At 43.4% G+C, this 21,787-nt stretch overlaps 1 protein-coding gene across 1 annotated transcript in view; it reads left to right on the top strand.

Moving 5' to 3' along the window:
- PRICKLE2 (prickle planar cell polarity protein 2) overlaps positions 1–21,787 on the top strand; it is a 127,206-nt gene that overhangs the window by 50,485 nt on the left and 54,934 nt on the right. The window contains exons 3-4 of the mRNA XM_066616984.1: positions 6,788–6,901; positions 21,255–21,392. Of these exons, the coding sequence (XP_066473081.1) occupies positions 6,788–6,901; positions 21,255–21,392 (252 nt within the window). The remainder of the gene's footprint in view (positions 1–6,787; positions 6,902–21,254; positions 21,393–21,787) is intronic.

A 21,787-nucleotide genomic window follows, 5' to 3' on the forward strand; every position in this document is an offset into this window, starting at 1 on the left:
ACAGGCAGGCTTATTAAATCCACGCAGGGATTTTTACAAATTGAAAGAAGGTTCTCTCTTTCAAGAACCACCACGTTCAAGGTGTTACACTCAGATCTGCTTTAACATTCTGGCCTCCATCCTCCCACGCTCCGAGCAGATGGAACAGCTCAGCTGCAGCTTGCCAGCTGCTTCAATGTCGCACGGTGCCGGTGGCCTCGAACTGGCGACCTTGTGGATGTTAATCTTCAGGCAAATGGAGGCTCTACCCTCTAGACCAGACCTCCTGCCCTATCTATGATCAACTGGCTCTGCCTTTTCAAGTTGATCTATTCACCCAGGTTTGACATTCACCCATTGACATTGTTGTTGGTGGCTGCCCTGCAATAATGGATTGCCATTCTATAGGAGACTTGCTTGAGTATATTTCAGCATTGTAATTCACCCTATTGGATAGGTGTTTTTTTGGTAGTTAGGGATACATTTAGGCAGCAAAGCTATGCACAGTTAGATGTTCTTAACTCCTATTTGAATCAGTCAAACGTGGGTGCATTTATTAGTGTCTATGTTTGTAACCCTGGCAGCATTGATTTTTAGTTTTAGTTTAGTGTTCCGCATTTTAAAAAGAAGTTAGCTTGTTGAATTTGGATCAAGACGTCTTAGGTTCAGATTCCCGTCCCCTAAGCTACAAAGCTTACAGGATGACTTTGAGGCTGTTGTTATCATTCAGCCTAATGGGTACCCCACAGGGCTGATGTGAGGATTAAAGGAGGAGTGAAGCTGTGCGCACTGTTCTGAACACCTTCAAGGAGGGGTAGTATATAAATAATGGGATGTTATTTATAAGGGTGATATATAAGTAATGAAAAACAAATAAATATATTCAGCTTGTGACAGGCTGGCTGTTTAAATGGATTTAGGCCCCAATCCTGGCAGCAGCAACAGACATCTGGATTCTATCCCCTCATTCCCAGGCTGCCTGCCCCTTTTCTCTCCTCGTACTTACATCAGTGAAATGCCTGGCATAGGTCTGAGGAAATTGCCATAGGCCAGGGGTGTCCAGAGTTTTTGGCAGGAGGGCCACATCGTCTCTCTGACACTGTGTCAGGGGCTGGGGAAAAAAAAGAATTAATTTATATTCAAAATTTGAATAAATTTACGTAAGTTTACATAAATGAATATATTAAAGATGAACTTATATGAATGAATGAAGGTCTTGCAATAGCTCAAGGCCTATAAAAGGCCTTGCACAAAGCAAGGCTGGCCTTTGCTGCCGCTACTGCATCACAGACGTGAAACAACAAGCAGTGGAGGGAGCCCTCATCCCACAGCTCACGCAAGAGGTCAGTCGCCCTCATGCTGAGAGCAGTTGTGTCGGGCCAGTGTAGGCTCCAACAAATCCCCAGAGGGCCAGAGGCTCATTGGAGACCGGGGGCTCCCTGAGGGCCACATTAAGAGGCCTTGAGGGCCACAAGTGGTCCCAGGGCTGGGGTTTGGGCACCCCTGCCATAGGCGATCAGGCAGCCTATCGGGTTAGGTAAAAAATATTTTTACTTGCCTCCTGCTAGCTGTCTAGTTGCCCCTCCCCACCCAACACTGCTGAATGCAGTGTCCACGCCATTAATGGGGCTGCATTGGTGTCAGTGGTGCTGGATAGTATTAGGCAGAAACATGTTTTAAAAAGTCATACTGGGAGAACTGCAGAGATTGTAATGCAGAGATTGTAATCTCTGCACATGAACTGGAGGTTGTCCATGATTTTGTGTACCTTGGCTCAGTGATCTCCGACACGCTTTCTCTCGATACCGAGCTAAACAAACGCATCGGTAAAGCAGCTGCCACATTTTCCAGACTCCCAAAGAGAGTCTGGTCCAACAAGAAGCTGACGGAACATACCAAGATCCAGGTCTACAGAGCTTGCGTCCTGAGTACACTTCTGTACTGTAGCGAGTCATGGACTCTTCGCTCACAACAGGAGAGGAAACTGAACACTTTCCACATGCGCTGCCTCCGACGCATTCTCGGCATCACCTGGCAGGACAAAGTTCCAAACAACACAGTCCTGGAACGTGCTGGAATCCCTAGCATGTACACACTGCTGAAACAGAGATGCCTGCGTTGGCTCAGTCATGTTGTGAGAATGGATGGTGGGCGGATCCCAAAGGATCTCCTCTATGGAGAACTCGTGCAAGGAAAGCGCCCTACAGGTAGACCACAGCTGCGATACAAGGACATCTGCAAGAGGGATCTGAAGGCCTTAGGAGTGGACCTCAACAAGTGGGAAACCCTGGCCTCTGAGTGGCCCGCTTGGAGACAGGCTGTGCAGCATGGCCTCTCCCAGTTTAAAGAGACACTTTGCCAACCGTCTGAGGCTAAGAGGCAAAGAAGGAAGGCCCATAGCCAGGGAGACAGGCCAGGGACAGACTGCACTTGCTCCCACTGTGGAAGGGATTGTCACTCCTGAATTGGTCTTTTTAGCCACACTAGACACTGTTCCAGAACCACCATTCAGAGCGTGATACCATAGTCTTTCGAGACTGAAGGATGCCAGCACTGGGAGAATTAGTCGGCATTACTACCTTTCAGAGAGGCATGGACCACCAAGCATTTGAGAGCATTTTGGCAGCATGCATGCCCTACAAAGTAGTAAAATATATTAATTCTTTCCAGGTGATGATAATGAGCATGGGAAAGACCTGTGGGGAGTACTCCCATATCCTCAAGGCATAAGTGCTGCTGGATTTTTTTTTCCTTCATAGTGGATCACCTACTTTCGCAATCAACAAAGGGGGTCATGAATTGATTCTGAGAGCTGATGCAAGTAAAAGCACCAGAATATTACTCAACGATGGCCTTATAGAAATAACCTGCTTAGCAAGGAAATAATGTTACACAGAGGGAATGGGCAAGATGCCTATGTGTGCTGAATGACTTCTGTGGGTTACTTGTATGAATCCTTTGTTGGAACTTGTCCAAATCTCCACAACCATCCCTAGTTCCTTTCAGGTGATGCGGCACAGGTCAGGACCTGCTTCCTTCCTTTGTTTTTGGTTGGGTCTAGTTTTCTAAACACATTCTGCCCATCCCTGCAGAGCTATTTTCCTAATCTGATGGGAGATAGCTCCAGCAGGTCTGTCAACATGAAATGGGAAACTTCCCAGAGGAAATGTTTAAGTGTACTGTGCACGGATTTTTCTGTGTGGTGGCCGGGAAACAAATATCTGTGCACATGATAACTTGATTGTCATTTAGACTTCTTATCTCCCCCTGCCTGTACTCTATGTCTTTACAGCTTATTACCTTAGGGGCCAGCATGACAAAATTTAGCAGCCAGTCAAGAATAAATTACTTCTGAATTCACACAGTTTCAAGGGCACAGTGGACGCAGGCGCTGGGTAGTAGCAGAAAATCTGAACACTGGATCCATGGAGCAAAGTGGCAGTTGTCTTTCAACAGGGGAAATTTATCCATTCATAAACCACCAGGTGATTGTGGTGGAAAAGGGGAATGACCTAGGATTTGGTTTAAGATTCCACTTACCCAACTACATTCTACATGGGACAAGTGCTGCTTCAGTTAGTCCTCCTTAAACTGAGTGCTTCCCTCCAACGCGTTCGGGTTACCCAATTACCTGTTCAAGGATCAGGTGAAGGATGCGCTTTAAATGCAAAGTAAGTGCTATTAATACTTCATTTGTGACCATCTCATTTAGTTAATTGTTTTTAAGATTTTTACCTTAGAGCTTCCCGATTTATTTTTAATTTGTCTTGTGTTTGAGTGGCTGATTCAACAAATAACCGATGGTTGGTGTTAGAGAAATGACACAGAGATGGGCAGGCAAAATTACGGATCATTTCATAAATGCCCTTAATATTTTCTTTTATCCCTGGGGCTTTCTGTGCTGTTTCCAAAGTACCTCTTTCTGTGATCCATGCAAATGATAAACAGATGGAAGCGTGCAAATAAAGCCCTTAACATCATTGTGAAAACCTTTTGTAACTGTTGATTGACTTAGGTGATGGACAGCCACCCAGTAGTGTGAGGTCTGTCTCCTTCCAGTTACTGGGACAGGGAAGGTGCTGTGGCTCAGGTACAGAGCACAAACTTTGCATGTACATGTCCCTGGACTCTGATATCTCCACTTAAGGCAGGGAAAACCTTTACCTGAAAACCTGAGAGCATAGACAGTACCAGGATGTATGGGCAAGTGCTCTTTTTCTGGGAAGTCAGCTTCATGTGTTCATATATAGTGTGTTAGGATCGTTGTTTTGAGCAGCCTAATGTTCTGCATCCTTCAGCCTCTCCTGGGGTAGAGTCTGAGGCTATTTGATAAGAGCATGTCACACGCCACCCTATTTCCAGCTATAATGCTTAGGTTACCATAGGGATTGCTATCAACCTCCATATCTATTCTAGTTTCTTTATTTGTATTTACTTATTGATTCATTCCATTTATATCCCATCCATGCTTCAAAAATGCCTGAGGCAGGTTATATTCTATTGAAAACAATAAAATCCAACTAATACAGTACGATGGAGTCAGTGTTGTTGATTTTTTAAAAATCCAGCCTAAATAACTATTGTGATTTCATAGCGGCAGCAAGAGGTTCCAATAAAACATCGTTTAAGTCTGAAACAAAATTTATATTTCCCCAGACGCTTGCTGGAATGATATGACCTCAAAAACCCAAAACAGAGTAGGACAGCCAAATCTCTCTTGGGAAGGAGTTCCAAATTAAGAGTGAGACTGTCCTGCCTCTTGTGCTAGCCCAGGCAAACATCAAACCAATGCTGGTACTCAGAGCAGGGGAGGAGGGATATAGGATTGGAATGATACACTTGTAGAATGTGGAAGGCATTATTTTAGTCCCTTTCGTTCCTGCCGTATATTCTGCAACCTCCAGCCATGTCTCTGTGTCATGCATAATAAGTACGCATAATTTGGCAACTAATAAAGTTTCAAGATGAAGCACCCGTTCTAAATTGTGAATTGGAGGCCAATTTACGAGATTGTCCAAAACTTGCCATTCCTCAGATTTATCACCTGCAGTATTGCAGGCACTTGTTTCTCTTCAGAAGATGTGCTGCCTCCAAGATAGTGCTATGTTCCTGTAATCACAGATGTTTCAGAACAACTGGTTGTTAAATTTCTGATGGTAGTACTCCACCACAATAGCACCTCCTCCAGTAAGCTTGCAGTACAAATGATTGCTGGGTGGTAGAAGCTGCCTTTGAATCCCAACTAAGCATCTCCCTATGTGTGAGATTCTGGAGAAGTTTTTGCCAGAAAAAATGGGAATGGGTGGGTTATAATTTGCAACATTATTTTCATTTATTTATGAAAAATAAAATGAGGGTAAAGCCAAGGTGCCGAAAAAATGTTTTTATTTTGAAGATTCCAATAGAAATATTGATGCCTGGCATGTTTTGAATTGATAGATTTTTCTCAGAGGCAACTATAATGTGAATTGGAATTATAAAAGCTTAGTAGCTATAGTTTGACTAAAGATGCAGTCTTATATACTTTTTCCTGAGAGTAAGCCCCATTGAACACAATGGAATACACTTTTGAGTAGGCATGTATAGGATTGTACTGTAAGTTACATATATTCAGGCTTCCATAAAATATACAATGTCTATAAGATAGGATTGGTGTAGTGGTTTGGGGGTTAGACTTAAGACCAGGAAAAACCAGTTAAAAATCCATGCTTAGCCATGAAGCTTAGCCATGAGAGTAGGGCAGTCTCTCTCAGCCTAACCTACTCTGCAGGGCTGTTTTGAGGACAACGAGGGAAGGAACTATGCACACTACCCTGAATTCCTTGGAGGAAGGCAGTGTAAAAATGTGAAAAATAAGTGTGATTATAATATAAAATACAACACTTTTGACAAATCAATGGTCAAGATTTCCAGAGTCACATCAGAAAATGTCTGAATATGTTCGTAGTAGTGTCATAAGGGACTACTGTACCTCACATTGTTGATATAAACTACTGGAACAATAGTTGCTATATGTCATTTTGAACTCTGCTGTACAAATCTATCAGGCTATTTGTACTCCACCCAATACCTGTCACCTGCTCTCTTACAGGGCATCATCAAATCACTGTGTTAGGACACCTTCACTATGGGCAGAGCTAGTTTGCTTTGTCCGGGTCCCTGGTTACTACAATGAGATAAGCTGAGCAAGAGATCTGTGCCCATCACAAACCTCCTTCTTATAAATAAGATCGCCTGGGAGCTGGCCTTGTTGCACTGCATAGTGGCTACTACACCTTTCGTGTTTGTTTGTAATTATATTCTCTGAGACTTAAAGAGAGAGCTCAGCCTTCCGACAGATTTTATCTGCTGATTATTTTCACAAATTGTTACAGAAAAGGCCTTCAGGGATGGAGTGTAGGTGGAGGCTTAGTTACCCAGTCATAGACTCGATGCCAAGGAGTAGTGCCTTAACCTATGCTTACCAAGGCAGGTGCTGACAGATCTACCTAGCCAAGGGGAACATGCTCACATTCTGGAGTCTAACAGAGAAAACGGTAAGGAATCAACTTGACAGGCTAGCTAGACTGAGAACAGTTTGCTCTTTTTCACTCTCTTTCCTTCTCAAAACAAATTTCAGTTTCTATCCAATGAGGATATTTGCCTTTGTCCTTAGGAAAGTTCAGTGTTTTAAGTGCACATCTTGGGACTCTTGAATGCTGCTCAGAATACTTGATTTGTCTGTGTGTGTGTGTCTGCCAGGCAAAGCAATCGTGTCCAAACCAAAAAGCAAAACATTGTACTGCAGCCCCCCTTTTTTATTATTTAGGTTCATCAGTATTACAGCTGCCTACCAGAAGACAAAGTGCCCTACGTGAACAGCCCTGGGGAGAAAGCCCGTATCAAACAGCTCCTACACCAGCTGCCGCCACACGACAATGAGGTGAGTCATTTAGAAATAATTGGGGAAACATTTGCTTAGCGCACATAGCAGGGGAAAGGACCATCTCTCTGATGTTACTGTTGTGTATAACAATTAGCCTGTTAACCGAGCCATTGGCAAAGGATCTGTTGAAGGGTGGCTATGCAAACCCTCTATAGATTTTTCTGTACTGACTTCTCTCCATCGCCACCCCCCCCCCCCAATCCTGACTAATGAATTATGCGGCAGAGATCTTATTCCTTAGTTTAGCTTTCACTGGAATAGAATGGGAAGTAGTCCTCAAATGTGACTTGAAGATGCTTGTTTACAGAATACCTCTTTTTACTCTTGAACTCCTCCTAGACCAGTAGTTGTTGCTTTCAGTGAAAAAGTGTGTTTTTGGGGAAGACATACATATTTGCAAAGGTTCTGAACCTGAATTCTTTACATTTAAAAAAAAAACCACACACATGCAGAAGAAACAGTTGTCAAATATTTCACACTCAGACAGATAAATTGACCTGACTCCTAAGATTAGGTAAACTGCACATTCTTAAACTGAATCTATAGATATGATAAATATTTTCTTATGATAGTTTGCTCTTGGTGTGTACCGAAATTACCCTAGGCGTTCAACTGTATCTTTCCAATGTGGTTATTAAGATTCCCGTGTTCCTGCTTTCATATTGAACACCTGAAAAATGCTAAGATTTATGGCATCTGCTCGGAATGTGATGGCGAAAAATGTAGCTTGAAATTTTGGATTTGGCTCAGGAGCCGTCAAAACAGGTTGCTTACGCTTCTTCTGTGGTCCAATAGTTGTGCCGCTGCGAGGAGCCATGCTTTCACTTGGTGTCAAACAAGTATCCCCATATTTCACCTGACAAAAATGCTGGAGGGGAAAAAAAGCACCGGCAGGCCCTGTGAGATGGCAGGGAGGATTTCTGAAGGCAACCGGCAACATGCTACTCCAATCTATCTATTGAATGAATATAGTGGAGTAGAATAGCTCAGTGGTGGGGGGTTTGTAGTGGGGAACACAGAATAAGCCCTGAGTGGTTTTGACTAATGGCATAGATTGAACTTGGCTGGCAGTAAATAAATACTATGGGCTTCTCTGTACTTCTGCCTGATAGGAAGGAAGACTTAATTGGCAGAGAAGTGATGTCTAACAGCTTGATTGAGTCCTATGCATGTTGAGATAGTTAGGAACTAGCTTGGCTTTTCCTTTTCCTGTTTTGCCCACATTTCTGATCCTGGAGGAAAATAAAAGCTCATGATTGAGGTTTCTGCAGGGCCCAACATTTTCCTTAAGAGGCCTATAAGTGAAACTGGCATTCAGTGTGTCTGCTCAGGAGTGCACATCTATTGTTACAAATGGTTTGTGCCTTCTGGACTGGAAGTTAGTCCCAGCACACTTAGCTGCAAAATCACACAATTTTGAGAGGCTGCACAATATACCCATGCAGGCAACTTCAACCACTGATTGGGAAGGAAGATTTAAGCTAGAAAGAAACCATTCTGACCAGTACTGACTATAACATATACATTATTGTTTGAGTCATTGCACACATTCCATTTACTATGGGGATCCTACAAGAACCTCTTGCCAATTCTGTAGCTGGTGATCTCTGTCCTGACTAACATTTAAAAATCCGTAGCACTTTAAAGATAATAATAGCTTATCCAGTAGCCTTACCCAAATCCATAGTATAGGAATAATTGTCATCTTGTTGAGAATTTTCCACACCACTGAACATCTGCATAAAGTTTTTGTATGCTAATTTGAGTACTGTTGATGGCAAAGAGCAGAACTAAAAGCTAGTTAGCTAAACCAGATCACATTTTATAATCCATAGTCCTAAACTCAGGTTCCTGGGTGTAGGGAGTGCATGCACACAACAATTGCTTCTGAATAGGCTGTTGAAAATAAATTCTGTGGGTGTGGTGGAGATCAAGGAGTTTAAAATTAGATGAGGTAGCAGTCCTACACAGATGCATAAAATGTTGGGCTATGGGCTATGTCTGATGCAATGGGCTATGTCAGATGCAAGGGAGGGCACCAGGATGAGGTCTCTTGTTATCTGGTGTGCTCCCTGGGGCATTTGGTGGGCCTCTATGAGATACAGGAAGCTGGACTAGATGGGCCTATGGCCTGATCCAATGGGGCTGTTCTTATGTTCTTATGTTGTGAGTATAAACAGAAACGTCTTTCAAGACCGCATCAGTGGGGTCGCTAGAGGCAGCTGCTTGCAGGGTAGAAACGTGGCAACATCACTTCTCCATTAATACAGAGGAGGAGGCAGTGGTGGTGATGCTTTGTGATCAAGTTGCCTCCCTGTTCTTTCTCCTTTTAGAGGCTCTAAAGCCTCCAGAGGAGAAGGAACAGGGGCAGCAACCTGATGGTGACTGGTGCTACTGCTTCTCCAGCTGCTGCCATCTTGACTGGGCCTCACATGGCACCCTCTCACGGCCTGGCGCCTGGGGTGGACTGCCCTCTGCTTGCAGTGCTACTGAATCACAGCCCCCTCCCCAAGGACATAGTGAGATGGAAAAAAAAATTCTGCATATTTCAGTAGTCCACCAAAGTCACAGAACTAGACAGTAGCAAAAACACCAGAGAATAGGTCTAAATGTGCTTCCTTTCACTTGGATGTCACATACGTTTCTAAACACGTACTCACGCTGGTCATCAAAGGAGTAAATGGAGTTCTGCACTTGCTTCCCTCCATGTTGGCTATCCCTCAGCTCACTGAAGGTTGCTGTCCCATCAAGAAGGCCTCAGAGTTCAGCAGTGGGGAGGAAGTTGCTTCACCTGTCCTCTTCCTCCAGCTGTCTCTTGGCTCCTTCCCTGGGTTTGTCCCAGCTCCAGAGCAGCCTTCAGGTTAGCCTTCCAGAGACCTCTCATCATCACTAGGATTGTGGAAGTTCAGCTGGAATCTCCAAGATGGTGCCCAAGATGGTGGAACAACTCTGGAAGTGGGCACAAATGTGTCCAACAAATTCTCCATGGGCCAGTGTCTGTTTGATGTGGAAAATTGACCCAATCCAGACAACTTTCAGCTTGCACTGGCTCAGTGTTTGCGGACAATAAGAACAGAGTCGCAAATAATGAGAAATAGGTGGGAATTCCGCCATTTGCAGAAAAGCAAATTCGCAGACAGAGAATTCATGTATAAAGAGAACTGACTGTACCACTTTTCTTCAAGGAGTTAATTTGAGCATCTGTGAATGCTCTGAAGAACTTGGGCGGGGGGGAGGAGAATACTTTTCTTAGTCAAACATGGTGAGGGGGTTTTTCTAAATGCAAACCTCCTGTGCCAGAGATCCAAAAGAGCAATTATTCTACAGTTGTACAATATGAATGCTTAGTATTATTAGAAAAATATGAATGCTTGGTATTTTTAGAAATTAGAGTCCTGAATGAATAGTTCCTATTTACCCAAATAGACTTACTCTAGGTTTTTTTTTTTCTCTTGAACTTAATAACTTTGGCAATCTGTTGGGTTATAATAATAATAATAATAATAATAATAATAATAATAATAATACAGGTATTTATATACCGCCTTTCTTGGTCGTCAGATTTCTCCTCAGACTTTATTCAAGGCGGTTTACATAGGCAGGCAATTTAAATCCCCGTAGGGATTTTTACAATTGAAAGAAGGTTCTATCTTTCAAGAACCACAACAGTCCAGATGTTTCACTCTGATCTGGTTTCACATTCTGGCCTCCATCCTCCCATGCTCAGAGCAGATCGAATAACTCGGCTCAGCTTGTCAGCTGCTTCAAGGTCGCACGGTGCCGGTGGCCTCGAACTGGCGACCTTCGGATGTTAACTTCAGGCGAAGGGAGGCTCTACCCTCTAGACCAGACCTCCTGCCTCCTGCCCTTATAGGCTGCCCTGCTATGCATTATTGACTGCTGTTGGTGTTCAACAGCAGGATGAGCATGTAAGAGAAAAAAATCCATTACTCAGGCTGCTCACGTGTACTAAATTGTGAAGTGGAGGCACATTTTCCTGTGGTTTTTGGGTTGAGTCAGTCTGAGCTGCAGGGAAGCTCCACCACTAGGGCAGGAAGGAAGAGCCAACAATCCAAGTGTTGCTGAAGTGGTGAGTCAATTCCCTCCCTTTTGGATTTTTTTTTTTTAAATCAAAGTTAGCGAAAGAAAGGAGGGGGAAAGTTAGAGGAGCAACAGCCTCTCTGTTTGAAGCCAGTGATGTCAGGGAAGGGAGCAGGCGTGTCATCCTCCCTATCAGGGCTCATGCATTCATGTCACCTGTTCAGGAGTGCAAATAGTTTTAGGGCAGTGTTTCTCAACCAGTAGTACTTGAGGTGGTGTCTGGTGGTACTCCTGGGCAGGGCCTAGGAGAGGGGGGAAAAGGGGGTAATTTGTACCTGGACCCAGGGTCAGAAAGGGGGTCCAGGAGCCAAAAAAGGGGGCCCAGAAATTCCCAAGATCTTAACATTTTCCAGTTTCACCCAAACTCACTGCCCACGTGGGATGCTGAGGGCGTTCCTGTGGGCACATGGTGGTGACTACTGTCAGAAGCCTTAAATACCAGGCCCAGGAATGTATACATTCCTTGTCACATTTGGGAGAAAACTGACCTGCTACAGTAAGTAGCTCTTTGACTTGTGGCTCTTCTAACTATGAAGGAGTGTAAAGGAGCTCAGGAACACAGCTCTGGGACTGCAGCTGTTGCAGAAGTCGGTTTTGGTGTACACAGTCCATTCCAATGTGAGCCTAAATATGGTGATACTAATCTCTTGCAATGATTTTCTATATTTGAAATATTTTAGAGAGACTTAGGAGTGTGTTTGGTTTTCCGTATCTAGCTGTACCATGGAAGGCAGGTAGACCTGCTTGCTCTGCATTGGGAAGACTAGTAGACCTGGGCTCCAAAGACTATTCTGGCTGTTTCTACTTTCCCCCTACCTGTTTTGTCCTCATTCTGCCACTGCCACCCCCCCCCTTTGGGAAGGGTCCCTAAAGAAACTTTGTGTACCCCCTGATAAAATTCCTCCCAGAGGCCCTGCTCTGGGAGGGCAGTTTGTTGGGTTATAGGGTGCCCTGCTAAGCATTATTGACTGCTGTTGGTGGAGATCAGGAATCTTAACAAACAGCAGTAGGAGACTTGGCTTGGTGGACAGAGCTCCAATGCATGCTTTTCTGCACTCAAAAAAGCCCTCCTGTCCTCCTTGAGCCTCTTACTGGAGTTTGTCACATCGTATTTGGCCTCCCAACCCAGAAGTAACTGGTGATGATGTCATCACCAGTCGCTTCCTGTGGTACTTTGAATAAGTGGACCGTGTGCAGTGGTACAGCAGAGGGCAAACTTTGAGAAACTCTGTTTTAGGGGATTGTCTGGGTCCCCAGTGATCGTCAGTGCTAACATTGCTCATGACAGACTAATGTGGAATTCCTAGCCTGGATCCTTGTCACCTGGACCCAGCCCTGGTGGCCGAGGTCTCCTCAGGAGAAGGGATCTCCTTAGGAGAGTCCTGTAGTTGTGATCCAGGGAAATTCAAGGCTATGTGTCTGCAGAAGTTAGCACACATTTTTATCCCTAAAAGCATACTTGCGAATTTGCTCTCAAATTATTTCCACAACACTTCAGAATTTCTGCCTCTGGCTGGATCTCTAAATGCAGTAGGATGAAGTGGTGACATGGAATGAACCAGTACAAGTGAGGCATCACTTTGCATGCTTCTCTATGGAAAGAAGCCCTACCATGCAGAAAAGCGGATCAGCAGGGAGAGAGCTATGCTCAACTTTTGTCTCTGGGGTAGTTTTCCTCTTGCAGAGAATCTTTTGTTTATGTTGGAAACATTGAAAAATTTGATTTCTTGTCTGCAATCTAAAATAGTATAACCATTCTACTTCTTTAGGCAACTGTTACATCCTTTATTTTGTGCACAGTCTAGTTCCCTCTCCTTTCAGACTTCATTGTGTTCTTACAAGGATTTAATTTGGCTTCAAAATATTATATTTAATTATCATTTATTCCATGAGCCCCTAGCAGCTCCCCTGTTTACTATATGTAGTTATAAACCTTCATCTTACGAATGAATGGTTTTAGCCCCAACTTCCAGTTTGCAGCTCATGCTGTTGAACAGGGAGACACATATTCCCAATGGCTCCACAAAGAAACTGACAACATTCTGAGTGAAACTGACAGCATCCAGAGTGAATCTGACAGCAATTGGTGTGAAAACTGACAGCTAGAGCAATGGGGAGGTACTACTGTACTTGTGAACAAAATAACTTATGAACAGACCCCCCCCCCCCCCAGAACCTAACATATTCATAAGTAGCGGATCTTCGGTATAGGCCAAAAAGCAGAATAGAAATGAAAAAGCACAAAAAACAAAGTGATTGTGAAATTTAACCTGGTGCATTGTTTGGAAGAAGAAATTTTCAGTGCTGCTGTTTCACGGTGATGCACAGCATGCTTTGACTCTTTCTTCTAAGGACTGTGCTTTCTAAATATAAATAATTACTTAATGAAGGGCCATGTGGCTCTGAAGGGCCAACTGGCTTTGCTTTTTGAACCCTTTAAAAATATGTGAATAATTGAGTGCTGCTCTCATTTAATGAGTGTTCTTTTTGTTACACCACAAAAGTTAACTCAGGAGATAATTAATTTCTAGTTTCTCGTATGGTGCTCAATTAAATCCAGCACGACACAAATTCTATCCATTGAATTTCCACAAGAGAAAATGTTGCAAGCAGGACAAAAGTGCATCCCACTTAATGTCTTGTCTCCACTAAGGCCCCAGTGGAAGAGTGGAAAATTCCAAGATTTTAGAGGAGTTTGGAACACAAACTATAAGTGAGTTGCCAAATATTCTAGTAAGAAAGATACTTCTTCCTTTTAGAGGTATGTGTTTACAGAATCCCTTTACCGAACCTCCTTAATTTAATTATCGAGGCTTCTAAAGAGCTTTATTCCTACACATTTTCTATAGAAATCCGAGGCACCAGACTGAAAAGTCTTAAAAGTGCTCCTTTTAAAACTTATCCAGCTCTGTATGGAAACCAATTAAAGGGTCCATTCTGCATAATGCTGTCTTGTGACAGCATTCTATTTTATACAGGTTTCTATTTGCCAGAAACCTTTTCTGAGCTCCAGCCTAAACTTACACATGTTCTTTCCCTTTTTCCATATTAAGCCTCTTTAATATTTTTAAAGAGCTTTGGCTGGTGTGCCTGCTTAAGCCATACCTATGTCAGTCGAATCTGGCTGTGGTGCTCCACACCCTAGTGACATCTAGGTTAGGCTACTGTAATGCACATTTTGTGGGGCATAGAACCACCCCTGAAAATGGCTCGGAAGTTGCAGTTAGTGCAGAATGTGGTGGCCTATTGGTTACTAGGGCTTGATGTACAGAATCTGCTATGCCGTTGTTACAGCAGCTACAACTGCTACAGCAGCTACAAGGTGTTGGTAATGACCTTTAAAGCCCTATGGCCCAAGTCCTAACCCACTTTCCAGCACTGGCATAGCTGTGCCAATGGGACATGTGGTGCATCCTGCAGTTGGGGGGGCACTCACAGAGGCCTCCTCGAAGTAAGGGCATGTTTGTTTCCTTACCTTGGAGCTGCAATGCCCTTATGTCGGTGCTGGAAAGTGGGTTAGGATTTCTAGTGGGTTAGGAAAGTGGGTTAGGAAATCTATTTCTCGTAATGAGGCAACCCTCAAGACTTCAGCGGCTTGCTTATATGACCCAGACTTCACCTGCCCCCCACTACCTGTCATTGACAGACTTGGAAAAAAACCCCATCAAAGATGCTTAAACATTTATTTCCTTATATTTACACAGGCTTGCAAACTACAGGAGCTCAGCTCTCTGCAGGGCAGTTAGCAGCTATGTGATTTTTTAATAGTCTTAGGACTTGAGGGAATTCGTTATCTGACCTTTCATCACCCATGTTTTCACTGAAGGCTCTTCAGGAACCACCAGAATGTGGGTCCCAAAGTTTGAGAAACGCTGGCATAAGGAGTTCAAGTTCAATTTGCATCATCTTTCTGACATATATTCCATCTTCTTACAGCTTGAAAGAGTAGGTGTGGCCTTGTAAAATGTCCTTCTCAAAAGTGTGATAGCTTTGATACATTACAGTGAGATACTGGATGTAATCCCAGTCTAATTGCCAACCCAGCAGATCCTCATTGAGTTTGATGGGGCTCAATTGACAACTTTAGGTGCTTTCCGGAAGGCTGCCGTCACACTTCTACTCTCTAGGTGTTGCAACCTATGTTGCAATCTTTCAGCCTAACTCCAGTCTCAGGTTTTGGTGTTGCCTTTGTCATGCTTCTTTAGCAACACTTCAAATGCACTTTAGCACGAGCATCATCATTTATGCTGCTAACATTAAGAAAGTATCTGCTCTTTTCGCATATGCTCAAAGTTTTCAAGACTGTACGCACGCACACACACAAAATTGCTTTCCAATGGGAATGCGATCAGATAATTGCTCAGAACAACAAACACAACCCACTGTAGTCCATCTACACAGGTATGGTCATTGATAAGCTTGATTAAGGAGGATTTTCAATCATGAAACCAGAAGTGGGTTCCGATTGCTATTTTTAGTCATCCTAAGTTTTGGGGAGTTTTCTGTCCCCAGTAATGGTGCAATCCAGGGGATCACATTGTTGTCATCCCTCTGCCCCAGTTTATAATGGGGGTTGGGGGTTTATAAATGGGTTTATAAACTGGGGGTTGGGACCCACTAGGTGGGTTGCAAGCCAATTTCAGGTGGGTCCCCATTCATTTTAATATTTTATTTTTAACATATTCGACTTGATGCTCCCATGGTATGTGACTGCTTTTGGGGAATTGTTAGCGATCTGTACTTTTAACAAGCTACTATGTAAATTATTTTAAACAATGATAGTCAATGGGACTTACTCCTGGGTAAGGGTGGGGAGGATTGCAGCCTAAGATTGTGAAAAATTAAATGCTTGATGATGTCACTTCTGGTCATGACATCACTTCCGGTGGGTCCTGACAGATTCTCATGCTAAAAAGTGGGTCTTGGTGCTAAATGTGTGAGAACCACTGCCTTAGAGTGTAAAAAAAATGAAATGAAATGAAAAACCTTTTTGCTTCCATGGAAGCAGTTCCAGAGTAGCTCATTTGAGGACCTTTGCAACCACAGACTCCCCAAGGTCCAAGGCGCTTTCAGGAATAGTATGAATGGCATAATTAGTTATGACATTGATGGTAGCTGTGGGATGGGATCTTACCAGGACAATGACATTGGAGAAGAGTTTTCACACTTGCCCTTCTGCAGTTTTCCTATTTAAGATAAGATCCTGAAGCAGTTCACTCCTTTTGATAACATATATGGGTATCCATATAGTGTCTATTTTTTTTTCTGTGGGAGCAAACAGCTATGTCAAACAGCACCTTATTAGGCACGGGAGAAAGGGTTAACTCTCCTCCCCCAGTGCTGCTGTTCTGTCTGAATGCTCACCACCCCCTTGCCACTGCAAGATTAAAAACAGAACTGCAGGAGATCAGATCCAAACACAGATCTCCGAATGTCTTGTTCTTACTCTATTTAGCATGTTTCTCTAAGGTCTTTTGAGAGCAATGCCTCGTTTGTTTTGTTCTATTTTCTCAAGAAAAAGAACACCCCAGTAATAACAAATCGGTCTCACTTTTCTCTATTGGTTTTCCAGACCCCTTTCTTCCCCCCATTTGTTTACCTGTTGGGTTGCAATCATTCCTTTGGCGTGAAAAAGATATGTTGCTTTGTACTTGCAAGGACATAAAATTAGCTAAAGTATGATCGTTTCACACCTGGGAGTTTTAGCAGCCACTTATTACAAATTTAGCTCCCTTGTAACCTGTGAAGCAGATACACACATTTGTATCAGCATGTGTACACTTCAAGAGCACATTGCAGGGAGCCATGATAATGGTATGTCTCTTCATAATCCGTGTTCGCACTGTCCATACAGTTAGATAATGTGTGCCCACCACACATGACAGGGCACTGCCCCTATGTAGCACAGAATCTTCCTTCTGTTGTTTCCTGATATTTCTTTAGCATCTTCTTAGGTTGTGAGCCAGCCTATTTGGGATCGAGAACCATTTTATTTATTTATTGTCTCTTTAAACTGCTTTGTGAACTTTTGGGTTAAAAGTGGTACACAAGTTCATAAGAAGCGCAGTGCTGGATTAGGCCAAGGGGACCATCTAGTTCAGATTCCTGTATCTCATAGTGGCTTCCTGTCCCTTTTTTGCAGTTTTGAAGAAGGTGCAGGAACTTGTAGCAAAGTTGGCTGGACTCCAATTATTTAACTGGCTTCCAGCTTCAGACGGGGTGTTTTCTGAGCTGTGGGGGGAACGTTTTGGGTCTTAGTCTGCAGTTTGTCTCTCGCATCTGGTATTCAGAGCGTTTGCATCTCTGACGATTCAATTTAGCTGTTATGGAGAAAAGCTGTCAATAAACATCTCCTCTCTGGATTTGTTGAATTCTTGGTTAAAGTCATTTCAGGGACCTTGCAACAGTGATTTCCATAGGTCAGTTTTGCATGGATGAAGAAGTAGCAGTGCATTGCTTTGTGAATATGCATGAGTTTGTTTTCTAGGGCCCAGGACAGAGGGTAATTTGTACCTGGGCCCAGAATCAAAAAGGGGGCCCAAGAACCAAAGGAGGGAGCCCAGAAATTTCCTGGGATATTATATTTTCCAAATATATATTATATTTGCTGCCACAGGCCTAATGCACCAAATTGAGGAATGCATACACAACAACAACAACAACAACAACAGTATTTATATACCGCTTTTCAACAAAAAGTTCACAAAGCGGTTTACAGAGAAAATCATAAATCTAATGGCTCCCTGTCCCAAAAGGGCTCACAATCTAAAAAGATGCAACACCAGCAGACAGCCACTAGAAAAGACACTGCTGGGGGTGAGGTGGGCCAATTACTCTCTCCCTGCTAAATAAAAGAGGAGCACCCACTTGAAAAAGTGCCTCTTAACCAGTTAGCAGGGGGGTTACACGGCACTCCTTAACACAGTGTCAAATCTGGAAGGAAACTGGCCTGCTGCAGTAGTTCTTTGGCTTGTGGCTTGTGGATTCACTAACCATGAAGGAATGGATAGGAGCTCAGGGACACAGCTGCAGGACTACAGCTGCTGCAGACATTTTGGTACATATAGGACTGTTTCCATTCTAGTGTGAGCCTGAATACAGTGATTATAATTTTCTGCAATGATTTTCTATATTTAAATGATTTTAGAGAGACTAGTGTGCTTTATTTTCCATACTACTGTATCTAGTTGCCAGTGGAACATGGGCCGGTAGACCTGGGCTCTGCATTGGGAAGCCCAGTAGACCTGGGCTCCCAAGACTATTCCAGCTGTCACTACCCTTCCCATGCCCTGTTTCAGTCCCTCCCCTCCCCCCTTGGAAAAGGACCCAAAAGAAACTTTGTAGCCCCTGATAAAACTCCTCTCAGAGTCCCTGTTGTTTTCCCATGGGAAGTTCAACATGGAAGGGTGAAGTCAGAGAGCACTTTAGAGCATGGAACACCAATCTTTGCAGAAAAGGTTGGTTTGGTCCTGGTACGTTTTGGAAAGGGAAATGCCTCTGCTTTATACTCAGTTTGTGGCCTTGACCAAGTCCATTGTCTCTCAGCCTTATTTGCTTGCCTTCTGTAAAACTGATGCTATGGCAGCAAATGTAGCTGTAGGTGGGGCTCAGACCCAACCTTAACGTTGCACCCAGCTTGTGGTCTAGGCAAAGCCAGTTTCCATCCAGTCCAGCCTTCTCTTTCCAATTGTAGCCAGATAAACTGCTCTGCAAAGTTTGCAAGAGTGCATGAGGGCCACAGTATTCCTGTCATTGGTCCACAGGATCTTGTTTTCAAAGCTATTCTGCTTCAGAACATGAAGGTTCCATTCAGTTCTGCAGCTTTTAAGAGGGGGTTTGTTGATCAGCGATAGGGTGGGGGAGCTAGGACAAATTATGGATCTGTGAAGCTGAAAAAAGTGTGATGGGAGTGACTTTGGCAGCAGAAGAGGGTCATATCCCCCCTACTTTTTGGAGTCTGCTGCTGCTGCTGCTGCTGCTGCTGCTGCTACTACTACTACTACTACTACTACTAAAGCATATCTACCCATTGAGGACATGGATAGGAACCAAAGTTTCAGGATTGGGTTCCATGTTCTGCATGTTGCAGTGAAGGATGCTTCCTGATGGAATTGTATGTTCAACCTATGGTTTGGGGGCCAAATATTGTCAATATGGGCTTTGAGGATGCTGTTTTCAGTGGGACCAGCTGCCGTTTAACTTCTAAAAAAAAAGAACACACAGGTCCAAACTACACATTTAGGCCCAAATCCTAACCCACTTTCCAGCACTCGCATGGCTGTTCCAATGGGACGTGTGCTGCATCCTGCAGTTGGGGGGCACTCACAGAGGCCGCATCAAAGTAAGGGAATGTTTGTTCCCTTACTCTGGAACTGCATTGCCCTTATGTCAGTGCTGGCAAGTGGGTTAGGATTGTGCCCATAATTAATTAAGCACATTTAGTGCTTCCAAGTACAATTTAAAGTGCTGGGGATGACCTATAAAGGTCTAAATGGATTGGGACCTAGATACTTGGAGGACTATCTCGTCCCATCCATGAAAATTTGTCCATCCTATTTGGTCATCTGAAGTGTCCCTTTTGTGGGCACCGTCACTTTTTGAAATTCAGTTGGTGACAACCCACAGTGGAGCTTTCTTGGTTTTGGTGCCTGGCCTTTGGAACTCTTTCCCTCTGGAGCTTAGTACTTCCCCCATCTACTGAACTTTCAGAAGGTCTTTTTAATTTCATCTTGCTTTTGGTTATTGCTTTTCTGTTCTTCTGTGGATTGCTGTTTGTTGTTTTATTTATTGGTATCATTATGTTTATTGTTTGATTTATGATGTGCTTTTTTATTGTATTGCCCACTTCTTCATTGTAAGCCACCCTGTAATCTTGAAAATAGGTGGAACAGAAATGATTAAAATGTTCTTAAAGCAATAAATAATGTAACTTGTAGTTTGCCCCTGAGACTACCCTTGTTTAAAAAAAAACAAAAAAAAACTTCAGATGAAAACCAAGGTACCTAGACTACTTTTTACACATCACCTGCTGGCATGGTGAGATTGAGGCGAATGAGGTTGTTAAAGTTGTTTTACTTTCCAAGCATTACAAGATTTGTTGGTGTGTGTACTTCCCTGCAGTTGCCTGGGGTTTTGCATTGAGAAATTGTAGCTTTTAATCATTTAAACACAAGGCAATGAATGAAGAAAATTTATTTAATCATCTTGACAATATTGTTTTGGCCTTGAGTCTAAGCTGCATTTCAGTGTGCAAAGCAAACAAGGAGTTACAGACCAACCAGAAGTTTTGTACAAAAGCTTCTTAAGCTGTTTGAGTATCACTGAATTACTTTTAAATACAGTAGAACCCTGTCTGTTGCATCAGAAAGTAATTTATCCCTTCTCAGTCATGTGGTCAATAGCCTTACTTAATTGACTTAAGGAAACCAGGCGTGTCTGCATCTGAGGTGGCAGTCTCTTTTAGGTACTAGGTAAGAAATGTCCCCAGACCTGGAGAAGCAGTGTGTGGCAAAAGCCACTGGGACTGAAACTGGGGACCCTTTTTTCTGCATGCAGCTGCCTCATGTGGTGAACCACCAGAACTATGGCTTTGAACATCCCTCTGGGTAGTTCTTATGCTCTGCACTGACCCCACCCAACCATGCCGACCTTTGGCCCCATATAGATAGGAAGGACTATAATGTTTGCTGGGTAGCAGCAAAGTCTTCTTGACTCTGCTGAGTTCTTTGACTCCTTGTCTTGTGCTTCTGATACCCTGGTGCAACTCCTGGGTCCCCTCTATCAATGATATTAATCCATAGACCTGCCCTATCTCTGACCCCACTATCCAAGGGCCATGATCATTCTGTAAATATCATTAAGAAGCATAAGAGCAATTGCAGGAGAATTCGCAGCAGCAGAAGTAATAGCAATAAGAGGAGAGAGCTTGCAGATTGGGTCCAAACCCACCTTATGGAGGAAAAACACTGCAGTGATAAGTCTACTTACATTGAAAGTGTGGGGTTGCCAAGTTTAAATGTCACTTTTCCATTTGTCTGATATCAGTTCTGAGGGAGGGAGAATTGCTGGCTTCACATTCTTGGCTGAATTCATGTGATTCATGATGTTACAAGGTTATGTGAGCCAAAATGGATGAGCCCTGCTAAGTTGTCCACTGTTTTTTGTTTTTTTGTTAAAAGAACATAATGGAGTGAAAGCCAGGGCTTATGGTTTCTTTGTTTAATGCAAAGCATTATTATTTTATGTCCAGGTTCGATATTGTAATTCACTGGATGAGGAAGAGAAGAGGGAACTCAAACTCTTCAGTAATCAGAGGAAAAGGGAGAACTTGGGTAGGGGCAATGTCCGGCCATTCCCCGTCACCATGACAGGAGCCATTTGTGAGCAGGTAGGCTCATCTTGTCAACCCCTGGTTTTTCTGTTGGGTGGTTCTTTGATTCTCAGAGAATGCTACTCTGCTGTAGAATCGTTTCACAAGGGCAAACTTAACAAGTCTTAATACATTTTATTGCTGTATTAGTTTGGGGTCATTCTATAATGGCAGGCAATGGGAAGACAGCAGAAGGGTCTGTTCTTTGTTTTGACCTTGGAAAACATGTTCAGTATAAATGCTTATTAATTATATTCTCCTAAGGGGTGAGTGTCACATGTGGGTAGCTAGGCAGTGTGGTGTGTCCAAGGCTCCTGACGTGCAGCCAAGAAGACAATTTCCCTCACTAAGAGCCCAATCCGATCCAACCTTCCAGCACTGGTGCAACTGCAATGCAACCTGGAGTTAGGGAA

This window comes from Tiliqua scincoides, chromosome 2 (assembly GCF_035046505.1).
Source record: "Tiliqua scincoides isolate rTilSci1 chromosome 2, rTilSci1.hap2, whole genome shotgun sequence".
Classification (NCBI taxonomy): Eukaryota; Metazoa; Chordata; class Lepidosauria; order Squamata; family Scincidae; genus Tiliqua; species Tiliqua scincoides.